Source organism: Carica papaya, chromosome 7, assembly GCF_054855325.1.
Source record: "Carica papaya isolate Zhongbai chromosome 7, ASM5485532v1, whole genome shotgun sequence".
In the NCBI taxonomy this organism is placed as follows: Eukaryota; Viridiplantae; Streptophyta; class Magnoliopsida; order Brassicales; family Caricaceae; genus Carica; species Carica papaya.
Window position 1 is genome coordinate 25826532 of NC_142315.1, and position 27650 is coordinate 25854181.

Consider the following 27650-nt stretch of genomic DNA (forward strand, 5'->3'; position numbering starts at 1 on the left):
TTTTGGAACTTTTTATAATTTGGAGTGCAAGAGTGAAACATGTCTGACAACCTAAATATGTAGACAACCAAAAACCACCCAACCCACAAATGGTTTTGATCAGGTTCTGCCCTCTCAGTCACCATTGTCTATCTATCCCAGGTTTGCATTATATGACAACTAATTTTATCATCTAAGCTCAAGGATGTATGATGAATCCACAAACAAAACCGAATGAAAAATTTTCAAAAAAAAAAAAAAGCCACTAAACTGAAGGACTACTTTATCACTGTTATTTGGATGAGGTTCAGCTGAAACAAAGTTTGTAAAGCATGAAACTATCATACACAAAAACTGTTGACAAAAAGGTAATTACATTTAGTAGCATCAAGCTTTTTCTTTCAACTCTGCTACAGGAACATAAATCACAGACTCTTCAAGTAACTGAGATTTATTCAAGTTCCTGGCTTTCTGATTCTTAAGTTTTAATAACGTATGCTTCATATTATCTAGCCTGACTTTGGCCCTATAAAGTCTTTCCATCTCTACCTCAAATGCCTGCCATCTGTGTCCAGCAGCAATACCAACCTTTTTGTTCTCCTTCCTTTTGGCTTTCAGAAGCTTCTTCAAGCTCATGTCATCATTGAACTCAAGGTTAATCTGTACGTACAAGAAAACAAATATCAAGCAAGAAAACACTGCAAAACAATTGGGTCATTATAATGTTTAAAGATTGCTGCTCTAACTCAGTCTGCATCGAAGGTAATATGCACGCTAACCACCATGTAGCACCAGATTCATAAAAACTACTAATTAGATTTTGTTTGTGAAAAGCAACATTAAATATGAGCTATTAACAAAGTGCTATTGCTAACCATACAATTTTCAAATCTAAATCATATTAGGTGTGATCTGTTCATGATCTAAGCTCTAGGATTATTTAAGTTCTAGCTTGTCAATTAACTAATCTTCTCTGGCACAAGAAATTTTTGACAGCTTGAATGAAAATGATTAATAAAGTTCCTCACGCATATGATTGGACCAGGGTAGTGAACCTTGCAATCTATAGGAGTGGCAATTTTGCACAAACCTTTATCACTTCAAAGCAACTTCATTCCTGAAATGAGGTTTCACATTAAAAAAGTATAGTGTTAACTTCAAAAGGATGACCTTTTTCCCCGGCTTCTATAATTTATAATTTGCTTTCTTTTCAGCCTCTTCGAACAGGACATTCTTAGTCGCTAGGAAAGTAGATATCAAATTTTTGTCAAGAACAGCACAAGGTAACTTGGTTACCGACTGTGTTGCACTGACTTGGCTGTTTGGTTACAATTAGATTCGACAGAAGCTGTTTCGTGATTTGTGTTTTATAAATTTAACAATGATGAGAATCGAAAGTTATGCTATTTTGATTTAGGACCAAGTTACCTTGTGAAAATTTTAGGGAAGGAAGATGAAGATTTTCAAGAGGAGAAGAATTCCTTTTCTGATTTTCCTTGCATTAAAGAATAAGGAGGGTACCATTATATAGGCACCTGGCACCCGAAAAATATCCTAATAGAATGAAGAAAAAAAGAATATTGTGGTAGCGGGCATCCTCACCTGTCCACAACAAATTTACACAAAATTACTAAACTACCCTTTCATGATTTTCTACACTCCCCCTCAATCTAAGTTACATAGATATTGAGTAATTATAAATTAGATACAAAATTATTAAACGCCCATTTTAATACTACCTTTGTGAGTATGTCTACAGTTTGTTGACTGCTTGGAACATATAGTAGTGTTATGGCCTGGTTTTCAATTTTTTCCATAATGAAGTGCGATCAATCTCAACATGTTTGATTCTATTATGGTACACAAGATTTTTTGTCATGCTAATGGTTGATTAATTATCACACCAGAGTTTTATAGGGGTAGGAACTGAGAATCTTAGTTCAAGTAGTATCTTTTTCAGCCACACTCCTTCATATATCTCATGAGCAAGTAATCGTAATTCAGCTTCAGCACTACTTTTTGATACAACAGATTGTTTCTTACTACGCCAAGTGACTAGATTGCCCCACACATATGTACAATAACCAGATGTGGATCTCCTATCAGTTACTGATCCTGCCCAGTCAGCATCAGTAAAGATTTCAATGTCCCTATTTATTATTTTTTGAAAGAATAATCCCTATTCTGGTGTCATTTTTAGGTATCTCAGAATCCGGTATATCACACTCATGTGTTCTTCAGTAGATTGAGACATAAATTGGCTCATAATACTCACTGCAAAACTGATGTCAGGTCTTGTGTGAGTTAAGTAGATAAGCTTGCCTATAAATCCCTGATACCTTTCTCTATCAACAGATTTACTATCAGTTTTAAGTCCTAGCTTAGCATTTGACTCCATGGGTGTTTCTGTGGGTTTACAACCAAACATACCTGTCTCTTTCAAGAGATTCAGGACATATTTCTGTTGTGATACAGAGATTCTTTTTTTAGACCAAGCTATTTCCATTGCAAGAAAATAATTGAGTATCCCAAGGTCTTTGATTTCAAACTCTTTGGCTAGAAAGCTTTTGATATTTGAATCTCTTCAACATGATCACCAGTCAGGATAATATCATTAACATACACAATCAGAATAGTTCTCTTGCTTGTGACACTGTGTTTGACAAACAATGTGTGATCGGACTGGTACTGTTCATATCTCGTATGTTTCATCGTCCTGGTAAATCTATTAAACTAAGCCTTCGGGAGTGCTTGAGACCATAAAGTGCCTTTTTCAGTTTACACACCTCTTGCAAGTTCATTTTAAGTCCTACTAGAACTTCCATATATACATCTTCTTCTAGATCGCCATTAAGAAAAACATTATTCACATCAAGTTGATAAAGAGGCCAATCAAGATTTGAGACTCTTGAGAATAGTACCCAGATAGTGTTATACCTGACAACTGGGACAAATGTCTCCTGATAATCAATCCCATATGACTGAGTAAAATCTTTAGCAACAAGGCAGGCTTTGTGCTGATTCACACTTCCATCTGGATTATACTTTGGAGTAAAGATCCATTTGCATCCTACTGGAGTTTTTCCTAAAGGCAGTTCAGTTAATTTCGATGTCCCATTCTTCTCAAGTGCTTTGATTTCCTCTTGGATTGCAACTTTCCATTTTAGAAATTTTAGTGCTTCATGAACTGTTTTTAGTTCCATGGTGTTGCTGTCTAATTTACTCACAAGTGCATGATATGTTGAAGACAGTTTACCATATGAGATATAATCTTGTGTGGGATGCATGGTGCAAGAATGAACACTTTTTCGTAAAGCAATAGGTAACTCAGTATCAATATCAGTCGATGAGTCAAAGATTTCATTACCTGTTGTATTCTGAGTGCTTGATCCAGGAGTTAATTCATGACAATGCGTAGTTGGTTAAGATACTTTATCATATTGAGTCTTATTTCTCCTAGTGTAGACACGTAATTCACTCTTTGCAAGTAATGTACTATCAGTTTCTGTGACAAGTTCAGACTCTTTTGTAATTTCAGGAACCGGCTTAATTGTTGGAGAAAGTATATTTGTCAAAAAGATATATAGAGGAGGTGTGTTCACATCCCACAATTGATATTCTTGAGTGAGATAAAAGGGTTGGTTTTCAAAAAATGTTATATCCATAGTATTGTAAAACTGAGGGGTACCTGAGAAAAAATATTTGTATCTTTTCTGATTTGATGAGTATCCAACAAATACACATTTAAGGGTCCTTGGGTCTAGTTTCCTCCTAAGATGAGCATGAATATGAACATAAGCAGAACAACCAAAGACTTTAAACAGGACTGTGTTTAGAATGTGAGATTTAGGGAAGAGTTAAAGGAGAGTTTCGTATGGTGTTTTAAGTTTGAGTATACGGGAAGGCATCCTGTTGATCAAGTAGGTGGCGGTAAGGATAGCCTCTCCCCAAAAATATTTGAGAACATGTGTAGTAAACATAAGTGCTCGAGCAACTTCAATGATATGTCTAATTTTTTTTTTCGGCTATACCATTTTGCTGTGGGGTGTAAACACATGAATTTTGGTGAATAATGCCTTGATCAGTAAGGTATTTTCCCAGAGTAGATTCAAAATATTCGCATGCATTGTCTGATTTCAACATTTGTATTGTGGTGTGAAATTGGTTTTGAATTATAATGTTGAATTTCCAGAATATTTGGTCCACTTCAGATTTTTCTTTCATAAGGAAAACTCAGTTAATTCTAGTGTGATCATCAATAAAAGATACAAACCATTTTGTACCAGTAATGTGATTTACCCGTGATGGTCCCCATACATCACTATGGATTAATGCAAAAAGTTTTGAGAGTTTATATGCCAAACTTGAAAAGAAATTTCGAATATGTTTAGAGAATTGACATATTTCACACTGAAATGAAAGCGAATTTTTATTTCTGAACAAAGCAGGAAACAGTTATTTCAAATACAAAAAGTTTGGGTGTTCTAATCGGTAATGTCATAGCATGATAGAATAGTCATCATTTGAACATCCTATAGAAACTGAACTAGCACATACTGCATTTGAAGTTTATCAATTTGAAAAAGGTGTTTCAATTGGTAGAAGGTATAGTCCTGACTCCAACCTAACACTGTTAATCGTCTTCCCCGAGGCCACGTCCTAAAATACACAAAGATTAGTGTCAAATTTAACAACACAGTTCAGATCCCTATATAGTTTGCTCACAGATAACAGATTGCAATTCAAATTGGGTACATAAAGAACTGAATATAGTGTCGAACACGGTAATATATCAGTTGAGCCAATTCCTACCACCCTAAAACTTGTTCCATTAGCAATTTTTATAAAAAATACCCCTTTACATTCACTGTATTGGTGAAGCAGTGAACAACCTCTTGTCGTACGATCATATACTCCTAAATCCACAATCCACATTTGTCTTTTTGTTGAATAGGCAGATAAACCAAGTAGGAAATTACCTTTTTGTGCAATTGAAGCATTACCGAGAAGCCATCTTTAGGAGGGCCTCCATCTGTTTTGTACTAAAAGGAATGTTGTTGGGTTGAGTGTTTGATGTATCATCCGACATTGCTAGATTTTCGTGATGAATTTATGGTCTGATGGGCTTCTTCTCTCCCGGTTTTCCATGAAACTCCCAACATTTCTCACGAAGATGGCCTAGTTTTTTTGTAGAATTCACACCATGGCCGTCCTCTCTTTCCTTGAAAATCAGTGACCCGGGTGGTGAGTGCCGAGGCGTTCTCACTTAGTTGAGCGAGCTGGGTTTCTTCCATCATCACCTTTTTTCGACTCTCCTCGCGGCGGACCTTAGAAAAAACTTCTCGAATGCTCAGCAAGGGCTTTGTGTCTAACACTCGTCCTCTTACGTCATCTAGATTTTCGTTCAGCCCCATTAGAAACTTGAATATTCTCTTCTGTTCAACAATCGTTTTGAACTTCTTTACATCTTCCGAACAACTCCATTTGTGTTCTTCGAAGACATCAAGCTGCTGCCAATTACGAATGAGAGAATTATAATATTGGGTAACAGACATCTCACTTTGTCGCAACTCATGGAGGGCAGATTCAATCTCGAAGATGATCAACATGTTATCCTGACTGGAGTAGAACTCTCGGACAGCTTCCCAAACTTCGTGCGCAGTCTCGTAGAACAAGAAGTTCTCTCCAATCTTGGGAATCATGGAGTTTACTAGTCACGACATGACTATGCTATTTTTAATCTTCTAGGCTCGCGTATTTTGGTCATGTGTTGGCGGCAGTGTGATTTCGCCAGTTAAGTATTCGTCACGTCCTTTCCCTCGGATGAACAACAGCACTGATGAAGACCATTGTAGATAGTTGTTGTCGTTGAGCTTGTGGCCGATGATGAACGATGAAGACCGTTCCACCAGTCCGGTGTTGATGGGTGTAGGTAGATAAGCACCTGAGAGTACTTCGGGTGGAGAGGAATTTTGCTCATCCGCGGCCATCTGAGGATTCGGCTCAGTCGGATTGAAGCTTCTGGATCAGAGATGCTCTGACACCATGAAAATTTTAGAGAAAGAAAATGAAGATTTTCGAAAGGAGAAGAATTCCTTCTTTGATTTTTCTTGCATTACAGAATAAGGAGGGTGCCATTATATAGGCACCTGGCACCCGAACAATATCGTAATAGAATGAAGAAAAAAGGATATTGTGGTAGCGGACATCTCCACCTGCCCACAACAAATTCACAAAAAATTATTAAACTACCATTTCATGATTTTCTACACTTTGACTGCCGCCATAATAGTAATAGTATTTGAAACTAATTCTAATATCATCATATTAGCAAATAACAAAGAGGGTGTCAAGAATAACAAGGATCTTGCCAGACAATACCTTATTGCTTTTTCTAAGTGAACCACGACGATTCTGGTTCACTCCCTTATGTATCTTTATCGAATTCTCACCTTCTGCCGAGTTGTTTTCCATTACCACATCATCTGGATTTTCAGTGTTACATAATTGTAGACCAGATTCCTCTAGAAATTGAGGGCTAGAATTGTGTTGTTTTGCTCCCTCTGCCTGTTGTCCAAAATATTAAAGCTTGCTTACAATTATATAAAACAAAAATCTTCAAGTTATAGATATTAATGTCAATAGTCAAGAATGCATACAAATCCCAGACACCATCATAAGGACCAAAGACATACAATTGTATTTAACCAATCGATTAAATATTAACATGTGAATTATACTATCTATAAAAGAGCATGAATTTTTGCTAGCAATCTAAATATCCATATGAAAATGTGAATTTGCTCAAACCAGAAAAAAGGTACTTAACTTCTAAGAAAATGGGAGAAAGGCTGGAGGTAAATGAATCAAAAGAATATTAGCAGTGTACAGAATGAGACTCACCTTTCTTGTTCTTAGCGCAATATAGCGGGCATTCTTGAACCATTTGCTTACCTGGAAAATGCTACTTTGGTGTGAAAACTGAAAGAGCTAATAAGAAATAGAACAGTAATTTCAATAAATGGATGTCATTATTTCCCACCTGTTACCCAGACAATTCAGAAACTATTAATGATCCATGATGAACAACATCAGAAGGAGGAAATCAAGGAGGAGAAAGGATGCTGGACTTCTGAATAATGGAAAGATTATCTCCATTTTATTTGGCCCTGGCGATATATTTAAAGATCTCCCATATTGGAGAGCATCTCCCCTTTTTTTTGTGTGTTTCTAATTTCTCTCCTTCCTCCAGTGGAATGGACCAAAGTCTTAAGTTTTCATTCTGTGAGTCAACAAACAATTTGAAATGCCTTGACCTTCATCAGGATAGGTCCAGGTCAAATCACAATACTTTGAAGCACTTTTTTACACTAATTTGAGAAAAAAGAAAAAAAAATTGTTATTTCCAGACCTGCACCAACACTTTTATTTTCATTTTCTAAAGACTTATTTCCATTTTCAACCATCAAGCATGTTGTTTTGTTAAGCATACGCGTGCCTGTGTGCGTATATAAACCAGAAAATCCTGCTATGCGCCAAATAGAACCTTGGTTTTTCTTATTCCATCTCCATCTTTTGGACCATACAGAGAGCGGAATTGAAGAACACTTGAGACTGTCATTCTTCCTTCACATTGTACTACAGATGACTGGTTTCAGACACTAAATCTATGGTTTTCAGGCCGTCTAAACTCTTTTATCTGGTATCTGAAACTTCAATGACCTTATGTTTCTCTTGCATATAGCTCTTCTTGTATAATGTAATTCCTTGATGCCTTATGAATGATACATCTTTATACATTTTTTCCCCCAAAAACATTAGAAAGATCTGGGTTATTAAGTTCTAGAGAGAATAGGCACTAATGCAAATTTTATTTCATCACATTCTTATTAAGATTTTAGAGTTATTTCCTCTATATTTATTAATTTATTTCCAAATCAGTACTACTAACTTGGCTTGATCTACAACTCTATATATGCTAATATTGGTCCAATCCACCCTTTACACACAAAGGGAAACAAACAGATATTGTCTAAAGAGTCCCTTTCCGATGTCAAAACTAACAGTAGTTCTCTAGTGTGAACAGTCTCATATTCTCATTATTTATCCACCTCTATTTATGCTTTGAGAGATACATTTCATTAAAAAGAATGCTTTTGGTAAGGTCATAAATGAATCGTTTTTTATATAGTTGAACGCTAGTAATATGACAAACTAACAACAAAAACAATGAAATAATAATGACTCCTCTTTATGAATAAAATAGTATCTGAATAAAAGAGAACTCTAGTTTCTAGAGAGATTTGCACCATCATTGAACTAAATTCATTTTAAACGTCGACAGAATTTATGGTATTAAAGAACAAGATCTATTTAATTATACCTTATCCGGTTCAAGACCCAACTCTTTTGAAAGATTCTCCTTGATGGTTCTAGAAGGAAGTTCGTTCTCAGCAAAAGCTTGGCGAAGCTTCTGCCATAGCACGTAATAGGGCAAAATAAGAATGTCAGGAAACACATTATTCTGTGGTCTGATGAGAATAAGGAGCTCCATTAGAAAAGTTTCTACTAAGCCAAATCATTTACTACCTCAACTGCATTGGGAGGAATTCTGAAAATCGTCCTTCTAGCTTTATCATCAGGAGAAAGTTTTTCTCCCACTTCTACAGTTTCAATATTTGGGCTTTTCTTCTCACTTTCATGCAGGGTCATAAGGGTGCTTACAGCATCTGATTCCTTTTCTCTCCGCCTTCTTTTATGAGGACCCCAGTCTTCATCCTCACTAATTTGCTCATATGGGAGAGCTTCCTTTCCAAACATTTCCTATGTATAGAGAAGGATCACATTATAAAAGTAAATTTTTTTTAGATAACTTAAGTGCACTAGTAATAAAATGCATAACTACAAACACAACCATGATAAAGCAATTTGAGAGTTGAAACGAGACCGAGTCTTTTCATTGAGAAAAACCAACTTACAGCGAATTTTTAATACATTGAATGGGCATCTCACTTTTATGTGCTCTAGAATAATAAGTGTGAAGGCTTTCGTAGGAAACTTGCAGAATAGAAGAATGGATTTGAATCTGAATTTTCCAATCAGAAAGAGAGGGAAGATACTTTTCCAATCTTTATTCTTTTTCTGATTCCCTCTTTTTGTTCTTGATATTTTTCTTCTGTTTTCTTCCCTTTATTAAGAGCTTATCAAGTAGATTTGTATTCTGATTTGCTCCTAGTTTGAATCTCAAAACATACTTTGACCTCTATTTATTTTCTTTAACTAAAGATTAATAATAAGCAGTCTGAAAATATTCAGATGGCCATGTTCCCCCACCCATTCCTTCCCCAAAACAAGAAAAGAGACTTTTATTATTAGTTCTCATCCCGCCATACAATATCTCCAATATTTGTAGTAAAACAGCCAATGAAGAAGCTCTCAGCTGAGAAATTATTTTGTCTAATATGCTGAAATGGTATTTCCTTCGGCTTATAAATTGAGAAAAAATTATGCGATTAATAAAATTCATGGGATGAGAATTTTTGTCAAACTATTAAAAAAAGAGAATACAACAGAATATTCCCATTAAACAAGATAATTTGTCCAGCTGCAAAGTTTTTGATACTCACATCATATAATTTCTTATAATCAACTGCTCTTCGCTGTCTACGGCTATGTATAATTTCCGCATCGCTGGTCTCAGCAGAATTTGTACTGCTGTCGACTAATTGGCTTCTATAATGATCTCCCTCCAATTCCCATGTACCAGATCCTGAAAAAGCTTCACCATCTAAAGACCAACTCAAGCTAGTTGAACTGCTTGCATTATCAGATGCATCTTCATCAGTGCCCACCTCGCTGGCACTGCAGCTTTTTTCTCTCCTTTCTGGATCATAATCATCATCCTCAGAATCATCTGAAGGCCATTCCTCCTCTTGGTTTAATAAAGCTCCCCCATCATCAGGGAGAGCAGCTTCTTCCTTGAAAATATCCTGCTCTATGAAGAATGGATTCATCAGTTTGGTCACTAGAGTAGTAAAGTCCATTTCAAGCATACAACTGATTGACAGGGATGGATTGGCAAGATTGCAAAAATAACCTGCCAATTGCTGTCCACAGGGAAGTGTGTTCCAATATGTGCATTCATAGCTTCAATAATTTCTATCTTACACACACAAAATTTGCAAAACCACCCCTGATCTCCTGGAGGAACTGAAAAATTGTTTAATCAATCTTAGAAAAACTATAAAAAAAGCATCATTCATAGTCCAAAATATGCATCCACAAGACCAGAACTTACTATTTTCAGTGTCCAATGGAGGATCAAGGCACTTTTGGTGGAATGCACAATTGCATGTCCCATCACAAAGCACAATATCATTATCTGGGAAAGCTTCACGTAACTTGCACTTTGCACAAAATATCTATCCATAGAGAACCATATAAATATAAAGATACATGTCCCCTCAGACCAACATGAATATAAAATAAAATATGAAATATGATCAATTAAGTAATATCTTCCTAACCAGGCTGGGTAACTGCATCATTGGTGATGTCTATATTGAAGCACAGGATGTGGCCAACCAATGAGGAAAATTCAAATTGCTACCAAAATTATAAATAACAAGCTTATTCAAAATAAATAGCATATCATAGAGGAATTCCAAATAGCTCCTACACCTCTAACTGAAACAATTTTTATCAAATGAAACCTACTAATGGTAAATCCTTTATCTACTATTGCTTACATGTTCATGGTAAACAGATCCATCAGGAGCAATAGCTGTGTCTTCAATGCTCCCCACAGAACTAAGGGAATCCAACTGGTGAATTGCATCACGAATTCCAAGTTTGCACTTGAGTATCTGCTTCCTTGCTCTTTCTAGCTCCTTTTCTGGTCTTATCTTTTCTCGACTATGAAAATGAACCCAGAAAAATAGTAAATGCTAGCTCAAAAAAAGTGAAAAACTTTCTACTGCAATAAAAGCCAGACATTCTAATTTTCAGCTCATCAACGTCCTCCTCTTAAATCAGGAATGTAAAATTAGAACATTTAAATCTGTTCTGAAACATTGTCATATTAGAAGCCAACTTAGTTGCAAGCTTATTTTGTGCAAATGCTAACATAAAGATGGTATCTATAACCTTTTTGTGCTACATGTCTGTAAGTAAATAATGACACTAGTTGCAGCACATGTTATGTAGTGACGCAAGACATTCTATGATTCAATTATCCTAATTTTACATAAGGAACCTATTTCCTCTCTTGCAAATGCATCATTTTAACCCACTCAACTTCAGGGAAAACTATTGGTTGTTTTATAAATGATTGTTAATTCCACTGACATCAAGAAAGAATTTGCATACTCCATATATTTCATGAAAACAAAAGGTATCTTACCGTGTGTATGTTGTTTGAAACAATATTTCTTGAATTTGCATCCTTCATACCATTCACGAGAACAAAAGGCACCTTACCGTGTATATTGTTTGTAAGATACCATATTGTCAGTTACATGCTCCAATATGATTTACTATATTCTCACACATCCGGTTTACATGCTCCAATATGGTTTAAAATAATAAATATATGAGCCAAAAACAAATATTTTTTATTTCAATATCATGCTCAAGAAAAATGGAACAAAAAAAGTGATGGTAAAACTATTGTCTTATCCAAATGTCTGGTTTCCATAAAAATCTATGTCTTATCTGAATCTTTATTTCAATGTTGTAGTCTCGTTAAGCTTAAAAGGCAGGAACTTGTCCTCCATGGAAATCATGATCACTTAAGAGCTAAGCTCCAAAAAGCAGTAGTCTCATTATTAACACTAAGTTGTAAAACAGAATTTTCCATACCTATGACCTTTCCAACCTTCTGTAGAGTAAGCATCAATAAGATTCTGCTCCAGCTTCATTTTAATCAACAAGTACCTTGTTCTCCTTTGAAGACGTGAAGCTTCGTCTAACTCCACCTTATTCTTCTGCTTCTTTTTCCTCCTCTTCCTTAGTTTCTTAACTTTGACATCTTCACTGATATGTTTTCCATCCCCTTCAGGACTAACAACTGAGGCAATCTTGTCTTGGAGCTTCATGGAAGCCCGCTTTTTAGAGGACATTGCACCAGTAGCCTTCCGCTTTGTCTTTGACAGGTTTGTACTATTTCTCTTTGCATGAGATTTTACTTTAGCTTTTGGTTTTCTGCTACATGACATGTTGCTCCTTTTTTTGAACTGTAATGATGAAATTAGCTCAGATTCAGTTTCCCTTTCTGACAAGCCAGATTTTCCAAATTCTTGACGTGACGCCTTCTTTCCAGGACCACGCATACTGATCCTAAAAACATTAGGTAAAAGGTTACACAATATGTGTAAAACTTCGAAACATTTAATAAAAGGAATTCATCATAAACAGAACAGAAACACAGCAACCATTGTTTTTATTTTTCTATACTTTAAGTTCTAATTTTAGTTAGAGCTACAGCAGCTCAATGAGGTCCATTTACCAATCTATTAAAGAAATTTTTATCCATAATAATACTAAGTATATACATAGACAAACACAGACACAAATATTATACCATATAAACTTTCTATGTGAAGACCAAAACAATATATTCCTTGCACCACTAAATCAAATAACATACTAGGTTAAAGAATTGTTTTTTTCACTCTTTTGTTTTGTTTTAAAAGGAACCATTCACCGTCACTTATGTCCTCAAACATAATATTGTACTGATTCAGTTTAACAGTAAAAATGACTCCCAAAATAAAATTTGATCTCAGAGAAGAAAACCTAGGATTTGAACTAACCTACTTAAGCACCAAGTAGGGTACATCATTTTAACCAGCACCTGATTCAATTCTACTTTGACATTATCGTCTTTACTCATAATAACCATTGAACAGATTTTAATTGGGAGCAAAAACAGAAGCACCAGGAAACTAAATTAGGAACATCGTAAAGACAACTTCATAGCTTCAAACACAAATCATCAGCATCAGCCATGAGAACCCAGAAAGCTAAATGCTCATATCTTTGCATTCGTTCGATCAAATGAGCTACCCAGAAATACATGGTCGTCAGGGAAGCAAATTCGTCAATATCAAAAGAAAACTATGCTGAACAAACGCCACAAAATGAAACATAAACGAGCAAGTCAAAAGTAACGTTGATGAATGCATACACTCACCTGAAATTGAAGAGCTTGTTAATGTAGTAGCCTATGAAAATAAGGAAATCAACGAGACTTGAAATGATTACTTTGATTTCTCATGATTTGGGTCTCTGCCACGGAAGGAAATACAAAAGGGTTCTATTCCAAATTTTGAAATTTGAAGGTGAGTTGAATGAAGATGATGACGACGATGATGTTGCAGGCTATCGACGGAGAATTGGAGCGCCAACTCAACGGTAAGGTACTGGGTCTCTGCTCCTATCAGAAACTGAAGCAAATGATCAATTCCAACTCTCTGAGCAAAATAGAAATCTCTCCAAGATCCCTCTCCCCATATTGAAAGTTGAGATTTTTATTTATTTGTTTCTTTTCAAATGATCATACACTGATTATTTATCAGTGTGAAATGAGTATAAATCCACTTGGTTTCTTTTTTTTTTTTTTTTTTTCTGTTTAATCTCTTGCCTAATAATTGTTGGCACCAGCAAAGGCAGATTCTTTTTGGGAAAGAAAAAATATATTCGGTAAGAAAAAATATCATTTTTTTTTTCAGATCCTGAAAATTTCATATACATGTATATACAGATTATAATAATTGAAAGTAAATGATCAAGGTATAATGTATTTACTTAATAAATTATACTTTCTATTAAAATAATGGCATTATTGTATAAAACTTACAACACAAATTAGTTATTTTTTCATAATTTTTGAAAATATTGACAATTCAAAAATCAAAAGCTGCATTAATGTTATGAATTTGAACTTCCTCACAATTACTTTGTTCAAGAGTTCCGGATTTATTAAGTTATTAATTTTTTGCTTCAAACAAATTTTAAAAGTGAACTTTTACACATCCGTTTAATACATTTTGAAAATTACTCAGAAGTTATTAGAAGGAAAAATAATTTCTTCACCAAGTTAAGTAAACCTTAAAATAAAAAATAACTGTTGATTTAGCTATAAATAAGGGTTTTGTCTGTGGCTGATTGTAAAGAATACAAGTGAATCTTTGCAATTTGTGGATCCCACTCTTTCAGAAAGCAGCTAATTCCAAAAGGGTAAGGATTGGATTTTGCTCTTGTGGGTCGAAGTTTTCATTAATGCATTTGGTGATATAACTGTTAATTTATAATTTTGTTCATGTTACACCAAGAATATCTCGTTGAGTTTTTTTAGTTAAGATACATATATATATACATATATATCTGTGTGTGTCTATACAGACATATATATGTATGTATATATATATATATCTAGCAATTTTGCTTGTAGATTTCAAACGTCGTCAAACAAACAATTGACTGAGATCTTTAACCAAAAGAGTTGGTAGGCAGAAATCATAGTGATTTTTTCTTCATTTGTTTTTGATAAGTGCATTTGATTTCTCTTATTTTAAGAAACTCCTGACCATATTTGGATTTTTTGATTCACCATATTTCAACTGTGGTTTGATACTTAAATTCGAGAGTTGAATTATCAACATATGTTGTTTTGAGAACTGAACTAAAAGTTTAAAACATTAGTTTAAGATTGCAAGAGATAATTTTGTCTTGCTTTTTTTTTTTTCTTTTTTTTCTCTTTCCTTTTTGGATAAGGGTTATTACTTTTGACCAACTTAACCAACAATTTAAATTGTTAAAAGATGAAAGTAAATGGAATTTATTTAAAAATTACAACTAAAATTATCAATCCTAAAAATGAGTAGTTTAAATATTATATTGAATAATAGATATACAATGATGGAAGGCTACTCTTTTTACTCAATGAGAAAAAGAGAAAATTGTTTCTTTTAGCCCAAAAACTTATCTATTTATTGTATTACCAAATAAATATAGTTGAATATATTGCTTAAAAGTTAAAACTATTCACAGTCAACCAACAAACAAAGTCAATCACTCTCTCTCGTCCTGGACGATGTCTAGTTGAAATAATTGGCGAGTGTCAGACTCCCTTTTCCTGTGCCTTTTACAAACATTTACTCTTCTTTGTGACAAGCAGCAAGATAATCCAAACAGTGTGAATTCCCAATTTGCTTAAACCACCTATAGTCTACACAGTCCAATGAATCCCTATAATTGAAGAGCTATATAACGCACGTGTATATATATATATATATATTGGTGAAGAAGACCCTTATTGGGTGACAACTATGCTTTATTTATAGAAAGCATAACGTCCTAAGAAAAAACACAGAATAAAGCAGAAGAACCAAAATCAAATATTTCCTTCTTCCTGAGAAAGATCGCATGAGTAACAAAGTATAGTAGCTCTCGTCAAGTATATTTTATTTCATCATTTAATACTCCAATCGAAAATTTGAAAAGATGGTATTGTCCCACCTATAATATCCAGAAATTACAACCAAGATCACCAGAAGCAAACCAAATCTTCACCAAACCAACCCAAAGAGATATTGCTCATCCTGCCAAATATAATATTGAAAAAAAAAAACCTGTGAGATTTTCAACATACAACCTGCCAAAGCACTCATTATGAGGAAGCATGAAAAGTCTGTAACACATTAACTACTTGATGATTTTTGAAACTACTAACTACTGGGCAACAGAGGCTGGAACATGAAAATTCTCAGTTTACTGTTTACATTTCAATAACAAATCATGATTTACTGATATAGGAAACTTGCAGCAAAGATCAGTCAGTGTATAATTTCAAGTAATTTCTGTATCGTTCATATCCAAGGAGGAGGATGAAGAGCGAGCAAAGTAATATATGCATGTACACAGCAGTACGTCTCAATTCCTAGTAGGAAAGACATGGTTGGCATACATATCTCAAGAAAACCATAAATTTTGATTGCTTTGGGCACATATTTCAGTTATGTGCCTCATAAAAATAAAAAGAACTTATACAATTAACAAAGTTGCTAAATCCTGACAGAATTCATGATTGAAACATTCCATTAATTTGTAGAAGGGAACATGTTTTTGAAGAAATTCAAGTACTCATCTCAAATGATTTTTTTTTTTAAATAAACCATCTCAAATGATTATTAAAAGCATAGCTAAACATAGAACATGAAAATTAACACTCCTAATATATTAGGAAGAGATCGAGGGACTGGAACAGAAAATAAATATCTTTATATTTCTATAATCTGTTTGTCACCTTCACAAGTGCAGAGGAGAGAAGAAAAAGAGGGAATTGCTTCTCGAGTTTTTCTCCCTCGGGAACTAGTGAAGCTAACAGGAATATTCTACAAAACATGGTACTTTATGGAATCCAATAACCAAGCAGTACAACGAACTTTCACTCGGTTTCTTTGATGTTGTTTACAAAAGAAAACCGAGCAGAAATGCTTCACTCCTCCCCTTTCATCCCTCTTCTCCCTATCTAATTTCTCCTTCAATCTCTCTCTCTGTAACTAAAGAACAGAAGTTCATAAACTTTCTCATTTTTAATTGTTCACAAACAACACTTTAATAGTCTAGTTGATCTAGTTGATATATTACTTAAAATCAGAAGTATGGTGCTTTATGCATTCTGTTAATAGCAGAACAGGGTAATTAAAATATTTCAGCTAACCAACCAATAGTTACATGGATCATCTTGCCATTTTGAGTGGTAGGCTGGTAGCAAATATACAGGGACGGCATAAGGTGGTACAACACTTAACTTGGAGTACAATATGCAATGGGTAACCTTAATTGGTATTTGCTGACCTGGATTGCAGTACTTATTGCAAGCACTAGGCTTTTAATTAGTCAAACTACACTTATTGCAAGCACTAGGCTTTTTATTGCTTAAACTACACTTATTGCAAGCCAATAATTTGTTTTGAAGGAGGCCAATACTAAATTGAAAACTGCAGTTTTGAAAGGAGGAAAACAAACAACAGCGGGGGATGAGAGAGATATTTCTGCACTGTGAAAGGAGGACAACAGAAAAGGAAATACATTTTCAGAGTCCAAGATGGTCGTTGTTCATGGCATCATTGAATAGCAAATCACTTAACCATGAAAGAGCCACATAAACTAAACTACTCAACCTCCAAACATATTTTGGAGAGCCTTTCTACATGAGACGATGCACGCCGGCAATTTAGTGTTATTATGATCATAATTTTTCTTTCATCTATGTTTAAGTAACTTGCATGTTCTTATTAATGCAATTTAGTTTCAGCCAGTTCATGTTCTGTACATGGTTGCGGTATAGGCCAACATCCTAAATTTTTCTCGTAGCACTTTCATTGCAATGCATAAAAACTGCTCCAATAACTGAAAGAACAGACATCAATGGCCTCAGTCCAATTAGGTCTACATTCCATCGAAGCTAACAGCTTGCACCTTTCATCAATCCCAAATCCGAACCGTACCTAAAGTATCCAGCCTGATTATAATCCGCAGTAAAGATCTAACATGCCAACAAAAAAAAATGATAAAACATCATTTCCTAGCAGAAGATCAGCAGTTCCTCAGAAGTAAAAAAATCTAGACCATCAACTAATCGCAATCAATTAACGAAGAAAAAACGCCCATGTTAACCAACCATACATGAGCACTAACCTAGAAAATCTATTAAGTACCCAACCGAACAGAAAAAAAGAAGATAAAATTAGAAATCCCAAAAATTTCATACCTCCATTAGTGAGCGAAGAATAAAAGGGATGGATCAGTGTCCACCGTGTTCCTTGGCGTGTTGTTGGTGCTCGAGATGGCGGCGCTCTTCAGGAAGCGCAACGAGGTAGGAGAAGATCATGCCACCGAAGCAGACATGATACAGAGGGTCAATAGAGCTAGTCTGTATGTACTTAGCGTGATAATTGTCCAGCCCTCTTTGAACTGCCTTCTTCACGTAATCGGTCGATAGCATTGGCTTCACGTAGTTGGGCAACTCCTTCACCTTCATCCCTTTTATCTCGTTGTAGACTCTCCTCATCGCCATTGCTTTTCGCAGTGTTTGAATTCAGATGGGAGGAGATTGTTAAAACCCTAACCCTAGAAATTGGGAGATCTGAGAATTCTGATTTGGAGCTGAGTACTAGATCATTTGCCTTTCCGATCGAATTGGGATTGAGAAAAAGATATACAGGGTTCTCCTTTTGGCGGGCCTATTATTATTGGTATTGGGCCTTGGGCCATGACCTCTTTTCATTTATCTTGAATTTCACGTGTCAAATCCAAATAATAATTTATTAATTAGTTATCTAATTACCAAATATAAAATAAAAATCAAAATTGACTCTCTAAATAAAAAAGAAATAATTATTTAATTAAAATTTATTGATCAATTATTTGTCTAAATGTAATTTTTATACACATACTCCTCACACCTTTATTGTAATACCCATATTTTTATTCTTTTTAATATCCTCTATTATAAAAAAAAAAATGCATTATTTAATTTATTTAAATATTATTAAAAATTATAAAGTCAACCACCGCCATTCAATAATTGATTTGCCATTTGCCATCAAATTTATAGATGGTTCTTTTTTTTTTTTAATAATTTGAAATTATTAATATATTTAATTGTGCATTTTATGATACGCTAATTTTATTCTTCTAATTAAATCATCCGTTTATCAACTGAGATTATAAGGATATTGAGAGCATTTGACTTAGTTTATTGAATAATTTTAGGATTATTTCTCTTAAAAATTCAATAAATACATATTTTAAATTATTCAAGCGTTGACTTTCATGTTTTTTCTTAAATAATCTCAAAACATTTACTTACAAATAAATTTGCTTGTACACTTATACCCGTCAATAGTACAATATTTAGAGACACATTTTTTAAAGAAAAATTGATAAGTTTACCTTATAAATTTCAATGGTTTTATTAACATTTTTTTAAAAAAATATTAACAAAATAAATAATAGATATATGCACTCCTTATATAATGTATACATATTAAAATTCATAGATAAATTCACAAAGATAACTCAAGCAAAATATGTTTTTACCTAAAAAAAAAAATTGAATGCATTTGAGAATAAGTATTATAAAAAAAATTAAATTACAACAAAAATGCTAAAATAGTTAGTAAATATTTTAGATTTTTTTTAAAAAAATTAAAATTTATTTTTACTGATTAATTAAATAATAAAAATAAAATAATATTAATTTAATTACAATTATTATTTTTAAATAGAATGAAATTTAGAATAAATACTAAATTTATAGAATTAATTTGTTATAAAAATATTAAAAATTAAATTATAATAAATTTATCAAAAAAAAATCATAAAGCACAAATATTAGTTGGAGAAAATGCGCATCCACTTAGGAAAGTGAAACCAGTAAAATTCCCAAATTACCCATCTTTGGATGCATGCAAACAAACAAATAAGCAAGGGCATTTTAGTACTATGAACATAACTACCAGACAGCACCCGCCTTTTTTCTATTTGCAAATCAGTTGGTAGTTGGTATATTCTCTCACCACCCAGGCAATTAAGCTCCACCCAGAAAATTAATTAGTGGTTAAGCAAAATAATTATCACTCACTAATCATGATTAAATTAACCTTCAACCCCGTAAAATTACCGGAATACCCCCTTATTATTTAGTTGCGAACATTTTGGAGAGGACTCAGAAGAGAGAGGGAGTCGTTCTGTTTGTTTGCCGTTTTGTTCTTGTTCCCAAAGAAGAAGAAGATCAATAAACAACAAAAACAAACATAAACGTCGTCTCCTTCTTCTTCTGCTTCTTCTTCTTCATCTGTCTTTCTCATTTTTGGAAATTGAACAAGAGAAAAGAACCGGTCTCCATTCTGAGCAGTTTCTTTTTTTAATTAGGATTTTTTTTGTTTTCTTCTTCTTGGTTAATAACAGAGGTATTCGTCGAATGGGGACATTTCAGAGCTTTAGGAAAGCTTATGGCGCGCTCAAGGATACGACTAAGGTTGGCCTTGCGAAGGTCAACAGCGAATTCAAGGTCAGATTTCTTCTTTTTTCCTGAATTGTTTCTTATAAGCTTTTGGAAAAACAGTGATTTTGAATTAGGTTGAATGTTCTTTTTCTTTTTGTAGGATTTGGATATTGCAATAGTAAAGGCCACCAATCACGTTGAATGTCCTCCTAAAGAACGTCATATTCGAAGTGAGTTCATGTTTTGATCGTGCAAGTTCAGTTAAAAAATAACTTTCCATCTGCTGAAGCTATTGATCGGCATAAATCATTGTTGTTCCATTTAGATTTCATGTATGCAATTGTTGTTTGGAATTCGATTTGAAATGCAATGGTGGATTGGTAGGCTTGATTGAGTTCAATTTTTTTTTGTTTTGTTTTCTTCTCCGCAAAAGAGAAATTGTTTTCACAATATGGGCTTCATGTACACCATTGTTTGTTAGAAATGGAGATTGAATTGTGATGGTGGGTTTTTCCTCGAGTTCAAAAAATCCTGTTTGGCTGCTTTTGATTTTGATTTCAAAGCTCGTCCTCATCTAATCTTGATGGTCTAATGCTGATGTAATGTATACTTGTTTTGACGTCTTTTTCTTGTTTACTGATTAATATTCTGCAGAAATATTTTTTGCAACATCGGTGGCACGTCCCCGAGCAGATGTGGCATATTGCATTCATGCGCTTGCCAAGAGGTTAAACAAGACGCGTAGTTGGATTGTAATTCTTCTCTGTTCTTTTCTTTTTCTTTTCTTCTGCTTTTTGGCTCCCCTGAAAGTTACTGCTTGTCCTTTTTTTTTTTTTCTTTCCTTTGTCCTACCCGCATTGAACAACATTGGAGTTGCCATAAATCTGTCTGAACCTGATAAAGACCTTGGATTATTTAATAGTCATTCTTTTATGTATTGGGTGGAGGTGCTAGTGCGGTGGGGAATGGGGAGATTAGCCTGAAATCTTAGCAGATGCTAAGAAAGCCCAAAAACAGACCAGGGTAAAATGGGGGCGTATAAGGTAGTAGTGAGTGAAGTTATGACTAAATGATAATTGATGTCTTGAAATGTTGCAATTGAAAGTGCTTAAAAGATGGAGACTAAAGTTTGTGTCCATTGACTAAACAGAAACCAATATGAGTTGAGGAAGTTGCATAAGAATAATATTGGCTCCCATCTAATGACCATTCATGGATTTATGTAGAATCTAAAGCCCCAAAACTCCATTTGTTATCTATTTCTGCAATAACTGTTGTGAAGACTATGCTCCTCAAAATCTAGTGTTATGTGTAACAATTATGTGCAGGTCGCCATTAAGACGTTGATTGTCATTCATAGGACATTGAGAGAGGGTGATCCTACATTTAGGGAGGAGCTTCTAGGCTACTCGCACAGAGGGCGCATTCTCCAAATATCCAATTTTAAAGATGATTCAAGCCCTCTTGGTAAATAGTTTCTGTCCTGAAATTAGAAGTTCAAAAATCATTCCATTATGTTGATGGATGCATTTGGAGAATTACTTATAATAACACTTCCCTCTTAGACATTTACTTGTATGTGCAGCCTGGGACTGCTCTGCATGGGTTCGAACATATGCACTCTTCCTAGAGGAGAGACTTGAATGTTTTGGGGTCTTGAAGTATGATATTGAGACAGAGCGTTTGACAAAATCAGAAGCTGCAATTAGCAAGGTTTTGTTTTTGAAATTGAAGAGCATATGCTCAGAATCATGTTATATTTTGTTATCCTGATCAACAACGTGCTTAATTCTCGAAGGCACACAGTAGAACACGGCTTCTGAGTAGTGAAGAGCTATTAGAGCAGCTGCCTGCATTGCAGCAACTTCTGTACCGTCTCATTGGTTGTCATGTAATTTCTATGATTCAGTCCAGCTTTCTCTCTTTGATCAATCTATTGGTCATGATTTTCTGGCCTGTCATTTCTGCCTGCCATTGAGTCGATATGTTTTTAAACGTGGATCCTAGAAAAGGCTTATAATTTGCTTTGCATTTCGCAGCCAGAAGGAACAGCATATAGCAACTATCTCATTCAATATGCATTGGCCCTGGTATGTGATATATTTCTCTCTTTCCTGTAGTATTTCTTTCTGCAGTTTCAGCAGAATGCATATTCCTGGCTGCTCCATGGAAATTATCAGTTTCTGATAGTTAAACCACAAAATTGCTCTAGAATTATACAAAATGTGGAAATGCTACTTAATATTTGATCTATAATTTTGAAACCATGTTTCTTTGCTAGTTTCACGTGTCTTGCGTTTAACTGGATAATAATGTGCTATCATTTATATTCATACAATCTTTCAATATTTTCTCATCGGAAAATATACTATTATTATAATGCTTTGCCCAATCGAAAAAAAACTATTATTGCCTTTTTTAACTCTTCAAAGTTCAATCCATGGTTGGCATATAGGTATTAAAAGAGAGCTTCAAAATATATTGTGCCATCAATGACGGAATCATCAGTCTTGTGGACATGGTATGGCTCTGCAACAACCTGCTAGATCCATTTTAAGTTAAATCACTTGCATTATGATATCTTAGCCTTTTCAATATGAAGCTAATTCCAACTTTCCTACAGTTCTTTGACATGCCAAGGCATGATGCAGTTAAAGCTCTCAATATTTACAAAAGGGCTGGCCAACAGGTTCCCTGACTATTCTATTTCTCTAGGAAATATTCTTGTTGATTTTAAATAGTACTATGGACCTATATTATTACTGAATAGGCTTACTCCTAAATCCCGTATAACTACTACATGAAGTTTCTCATTTGGACCTCTACTTTACAGGCTGAAAATCTTGCTGATTTTTATGAATACTGCAAAGGATTGGAACTTGCTAGGAACTTTCAGTTTCCAATATTAAGACAGGTTCTTGCTCTGCATTAAACTGACAAGTACCAGTGGATTCCAACACACAGTCTCTTACAATTATTTTTTTGTGAACTAAACAGCCGCCTCCCTCTTTTCTTGCAACAATGGAAGAATATATTAAAGAGGCACCTCAGACGGGTTCAGTACATAACAGACTGGTGAGATCATTTATGTAATCATATATGGTTTAGAGCTTATTTATACTTGTCCAACATATTTAAGTCATATAGAGTATAGCTCTTCATGCATACTGTTATGTCTGTGAAGGTAAAAGCAATTTTTTTCGACCCTTATCTACTTGATCCAGTCCATATCTGATTGAGTTGATTTTGCCAAATAATTATAGTTTGTGGGCATAATCTATGTCAGGAGTTGTGATTAGTATGTTTCCTGAAACAGGAATATACTGAAAGAGAAGAAGAGTCTTCCAAGCCAGAAGAACCAGTAGAAACTGAAAAGCAAGTTGAAAATGCGAAAGAGAATGAGCCCCTGGTTGAGACAGAGGAAGAACCTCAGCCTAAGGAAGAGGAGATTGAAACACCTCCTTTAATATCAACTGAAGATGTGGACTTATTGGTAAGTTAAAATTTGTCCTAGTGTTTTACTTAATTTTGATAAGCCTGACATGTATTATGTTGGGAAATCACCTTGTAATAGAGAAAAGAACAAAAAAAGAACTTTAACTCGGTTTGGCAATGTGACTAGACCACCGAGCCACCTGCAAAATTTTTCATTAAAAATGGAACCGCCTGTTATAACTGGTATTTATTCGTTGTAAATAGAGAAAACGGAAAATTCAATTTTAGAAAGATACTCCCGGCTTCCCTGGACCTTATTGTAAACAGGAACTCCTCTGTATATGAATTCATTATTGATCAACTTCTCTGCAGGGTTTGAATGAAATAAATCCAAAAGCTGCAGAGCTAGAGGAAAGCAATGCACTGGCTCTTGCAATAGTTCCACAAGGTAAGTTGTGGCAGTTTCTAACATATCTATCAGTTGAAATGGGACTGACAGTCGAAGATAAGATAATTATATCCTATATTCTGTAGTTTTCCACCCATAAAAATATACACTACTAAAAGCTGTGAGATCTTAGAATCGTGTTGGATCTTATTTGGATGCTAATGATTGTCCATTTCCTCTTGGACGGTAGATTGAGATGCTACAATCTAGAAGGTCTCTGAACTGCTCTTTCTTAACATCACTTCCTTTGTAGGTTACTAATTTCTTATATTTATGCAGGCGATGATCCATCAAATCCAAAAAATCTCGCTTTAGCTGAAATCAGTGGAACAGGATGGGAGCTAGCGCTTGTTACTACTCCCTCCAATAATATTACCAGCAATTTGACACAAAACGAACTGGTGAGGCTATGTTTTTCCAAAAAAATGTCGTGCTAAAGATCTTCACCTCTTTTTTTTACTGCTTATATATTTTCTGTTTTGCATCAGGCTGGAGGATTTGACAAGCTATTACTCGATAGCTTGTATGAAGATGAAGCAGCAAGGAGACAAATTCAAATGACAAATGCAGGATATGGCTATGGGGGCATAGGGACAGGAGCAGCATCTCCAAACCCGTTCGAGCAAGCACATGATCCTTTCATAATGTCCAACAACTTCGCTCCCCCAACCAATGTGCAGATGGCATTATTGGCTCAGCAACAGCAACAGCAGCAACAGATGATGATGCAACATCAACAACAACAACAAAACATGTCAATGACACCTAAGCCGTATCTAGCTCTGCCGCAATATCCTCAACAATCTCAGTATCCTGAACAGCAGATGAGTTCCATTAATCCATTTGGAGATCCTTTCCTCAGCCTCCCAACAAATTCATCACAGTCACAACAAGGAAACAATATGTTGCTCTAGAGGTCTATCTTATGACTTGTCCTTGTTAATTTTCAGTATATTCTTTAATTCTTTTTTTTTTTAAGTAGAAGATCTTTTTAATTGTTTGTGAAGCTTTAGTAAATTATAATCTCATTCTTTACTCAATAAATCATCAATATCTACATTTGTCTCTCTTTTTTTTGTTTCTTTTGGGTATTAATGGATATTGTTTTTGTTAATTTCAGAGCCAGTTGGTGTATTGTTACAAGAAACAAATCCACGTGTTTTTGCATCTGGTGCCGTTGAGACTTAGCTGAATAGTTTGTAAGTTAGCAGTGTTACGGTTTTTCTAACATATAGTTCACAATTTTTCTTTAAATTATAAATTTAATTGTATTATTATTCAAAAGAAAATTTCTCATTTTTGGAAGTCGAGGCTGTTGTATTTAGTGGATAATTGGAATTATTTAAAAAAATTCATTAAAATAAATAAATATTTTATATTAATTAAAGCATATAATTTTTTATTTAAAAAACAAACAGTTATATGTCTAAGATAAAATGTCTATGGTAAAATATAAATTATTACTTTTGGAAGTTCTACTGTTGTCACATTTTATCTTAGTCGTAATATTGTTTTACAAATGCGTTCCGCGTTACATACATATATATATATATATATATATATATATTTGAGTAGTGTAGATTGAAGAAAAGGTATTTTGAAGAGAAAATTATTAAAAGAAATTCCACAGTAATACTTTTTAAAAAATAAAATAACACTAGTAATATATAAATTTAACATAATTTATATATATATTTACAAAATTTATTTGTCCTATTGTAGATTCTGCTTAAGGAAATTTTTTCCTTTGGAGGGGATTTTTTTTAATTCATTTCTAATTTTGATTCAGATTGTTTTTCTTTCATGGGATTTAATTATTTAAAAAAATAAACTTATGATCTGTCAACAAATTATGAAATTTTATCTATAAAAGCTAGCTTAAACATCAACTTGAGTCATATAGGCGTTATGTATGTAATATGTAAACCGAGTATAATTTATATATGTATATATATATTTACAAGGTTCATGTATCCTAATGTAGATTCAATTATATAAGGATATTATTTTCCTTTTGAGGGAATTTTTTATTTTACTACTAATTTTGAATAAGATATTTTTTTTTTCATAATATAGAGGTTCAGAATTTAAATGAAAATAAAGTTATAAATTAAATACAGAATCGAAATAATAGAATTAGAGTTTATATTTCTTACACAATAATTTAGAATGCATAATAAGATTATAAAAATATTCTTTTTAAAAGAGCAAACGAAAATAAAAAATAAATAAATAAAAGCAAATTGCTAAACATTCTAAAACAACATTCACTAATTTTTAAAAGCAGTCCAAGTGGTGAACTATTCGCAACCTTTTTGTTGATCAAAATTTAGATCTCAGTTCTCTTGATCTGAAATAGTTAATAAATGGGTAAACTACACTAGGCAAATAAGAATATTACGTTAATTATATATACGAAAACTGAAAATTAATAAAAATCAGAAAAATAACCAATGCAACCCTTAATATCATGTAAATTTATTTATTATAAAGAAAACTATTTATTTCATATTGTGTAACATGTAATGCCCCAAAAATCTAAAAAGAAATATATAATAATTTAAGTGCGGAAGCGAAATAAAAGTTTAAGGTTTACATCTCTTATACAATAATTTAAAAGTATTAAACAAACATCATGGAATGAATTCTCTGAAAGAAACACGAGAAATAAAAAAAGTAAAGGAAAATATAAAGTATCTTGCATCTACTCGCAATCTTATTGTGGATCGAGCTCGAAAATCAGATTCTCTTGATCTGAAATTTTTTTATGTATTTAAAATATTAAAATTAATTTCATACCAAATTCTGGAACTGGGTATTACACATGAGATCTGACTCTATTAAAAAAATAAACTCATGATTTATCAATAATTATAAATTTTACCTATAAAAACATTAGCCTATGCCATATACAAAATTACAATTAGTCTTCTTAATATCAAAAAACAAATCACTAAGCAAGAGACATGAAGGTTTCAAACAAACTGACTCTCTTTGTGATGCTTCTGGTCATCACCTTTTGTGAGTATTTCTTTTTTTTTTTTTTTCTTTCAAAATAATAGTAAATTTAACATTTATTTAAAAAACTTATTTTTAAATATACGCATAGCATAAAGTAAATATTATTTATATATTATGTTTGATAATCAAATTTCTTAGTACGAGACCACATAAAATTTTTCTTCTGAATTTTTCCGTACCGAGTAATTGTTCTTATTAAATTATAAATAAAAAATGAATTTTTTTACTAATTATTTAATAATTAAATAATAAAATGTTATAAAACATAATTTATCGGAATATTATTTATGCCAAATTATCACATTATTCTCTAAAATTTGATATTTGTTAGTTTATAATATTTTTTATTATAACATGATTTCTTATGTTTATTTTTCAAATGCCTATTTTTATTATAATATTATTTCCAAAATTAATTTAATAATTTATTATTTTATTTTAGGTATGAGTAATTTAGTAGTTAAAATTAAAAGTATATTTGAATTTGAAGTTTTGGTGAAAGAGACAGAGGGAAGAGATCTGAAGAGAATGGTGATGTGCAATAAGGATGCAGACTGCCGTGCTATTTGCTATACCTGCATTTGTGTTTGCAGAGACCAGCTTTGTGTTTGTCCATCTTCCACCGCCGCCACCACCGCCACCACCACCTCACAATCACAATCTACCAATCAAATCATTCGTACAACTTTTACCTAATATCTATATATTACCATAAATATTATTGCTATAATCAATAATGTTCTATTAGAATAA

General features: G+C 33.5%; 3 protein-coding genes across 5 annotated transcripts; 1 reads left to right on the forward strand and 2 right to left on the reverse strand.

Moving 5' to 3' along the window:
* Positions 1-245: 245 nt before the first annotated feature.
* PRHA (pathogenesis related homeodomain protein A) lies at positions 246-13595 on the reverse strand. 2 transcript variants are annotated; one of them, XM_088208303.1, is made up of 11 exons: positions 13172-13595; positions 11839-12315; positions 10728-10893; positions 10277-10400; positions 10076-10179; positions 9606-9968; positions 8569-8802; positions 8363-8452; positions 6883-6933; positions 6361-6546; positions 246-639 (listed from the first exon to the last, which is right to left on the reverse strand). In XM_088208303.1, the coding sequence occupies exons 2-11, from the start codon at positions 12306-12308 to the stop codon at positions 367-369; spliced, it is 2061 nt and encodes a 686-aa protein (XP_088064429.1). In that variant the 5' UTR covers positions 12309-12315; positions 13172-13595; the 3' UTR covers positions 246-366. The 2 variants fall into 2 exon arrangements, with proteins under 2 accessions (XP_088064429.1, XP_021893119.1); XM_022037427.2 differs by having other exon boundaries at positions 10076-10188; positions 13172-13594.
* Positions 13596-15423: 1828 nt separating this feature from the next.
* Positions 15424-18192, reverse strand: LOC110811117 (ATP-dependent RNA helicase). Of its 2 annotated transcripts, XR_015813503.1 has the most exons (3): positions 17756-18192; positions 17493-17530; positions 15424-15581 (listed from the first exon to the last, which is right to left on the reverse strand). XR_015813503.1 is itself a non-coding variant. In XM_022037500.2 (2 exons), the coding sequence occupies exon 1, from the start codon at positions 18059-18061 to the stop codon at positions 17789-17791; it is 273 nt and encodes a 90-aa protein (XP_021893192.1). In that variant the 5' UTR covers positions 18062-18191; the 3' UTR covers positions 15424-15581; positions 17756-17788. The 2 variants fall into 2 exon arrangements, 1 of the variants encoding a protein (XP_021893192.1); XM_022037500.2 differs by lacking the exon at positions 17493-17530 and having other exon boundaries at positions 17756-18191.
* Positions 18193-19686: 1494 nt separating this feature from the next.
* LOC110811057 (ENTH/ANTH/VHS superfamily protein) lies at positions 19687-25223 on the forward strand. The gene is made up of 16 exons (XM_088208103.1): positions 19687-20059; positions 20154-20223; positions 20648-20745; positions 21322-21460; positions 21579-21706; positions 21792-21884; positions 22033-22083; positions 22449-22514; positions 22617-22682; positions 22827-22907; positions 22991-23068; positions 23310-23486; positions 23801-23876; positions 24156-24277; positions 24365-24792; positions 24997-25223. The coding sequence occupies exons 1-15, from the start codon at positions 19970-19972 to the stop codon at positions 24788-24790; spliced, it is 1761 nt and encodes a 586-aa protein (XP_088064229.1). The 5' UTR covers positions 19687-19969; the 3' UTR covers positions 24791-24792; positions 24997-25223.
* The last annotated feature ends 2427 nt before the right edge of the window (positions 25224-27650 follow it).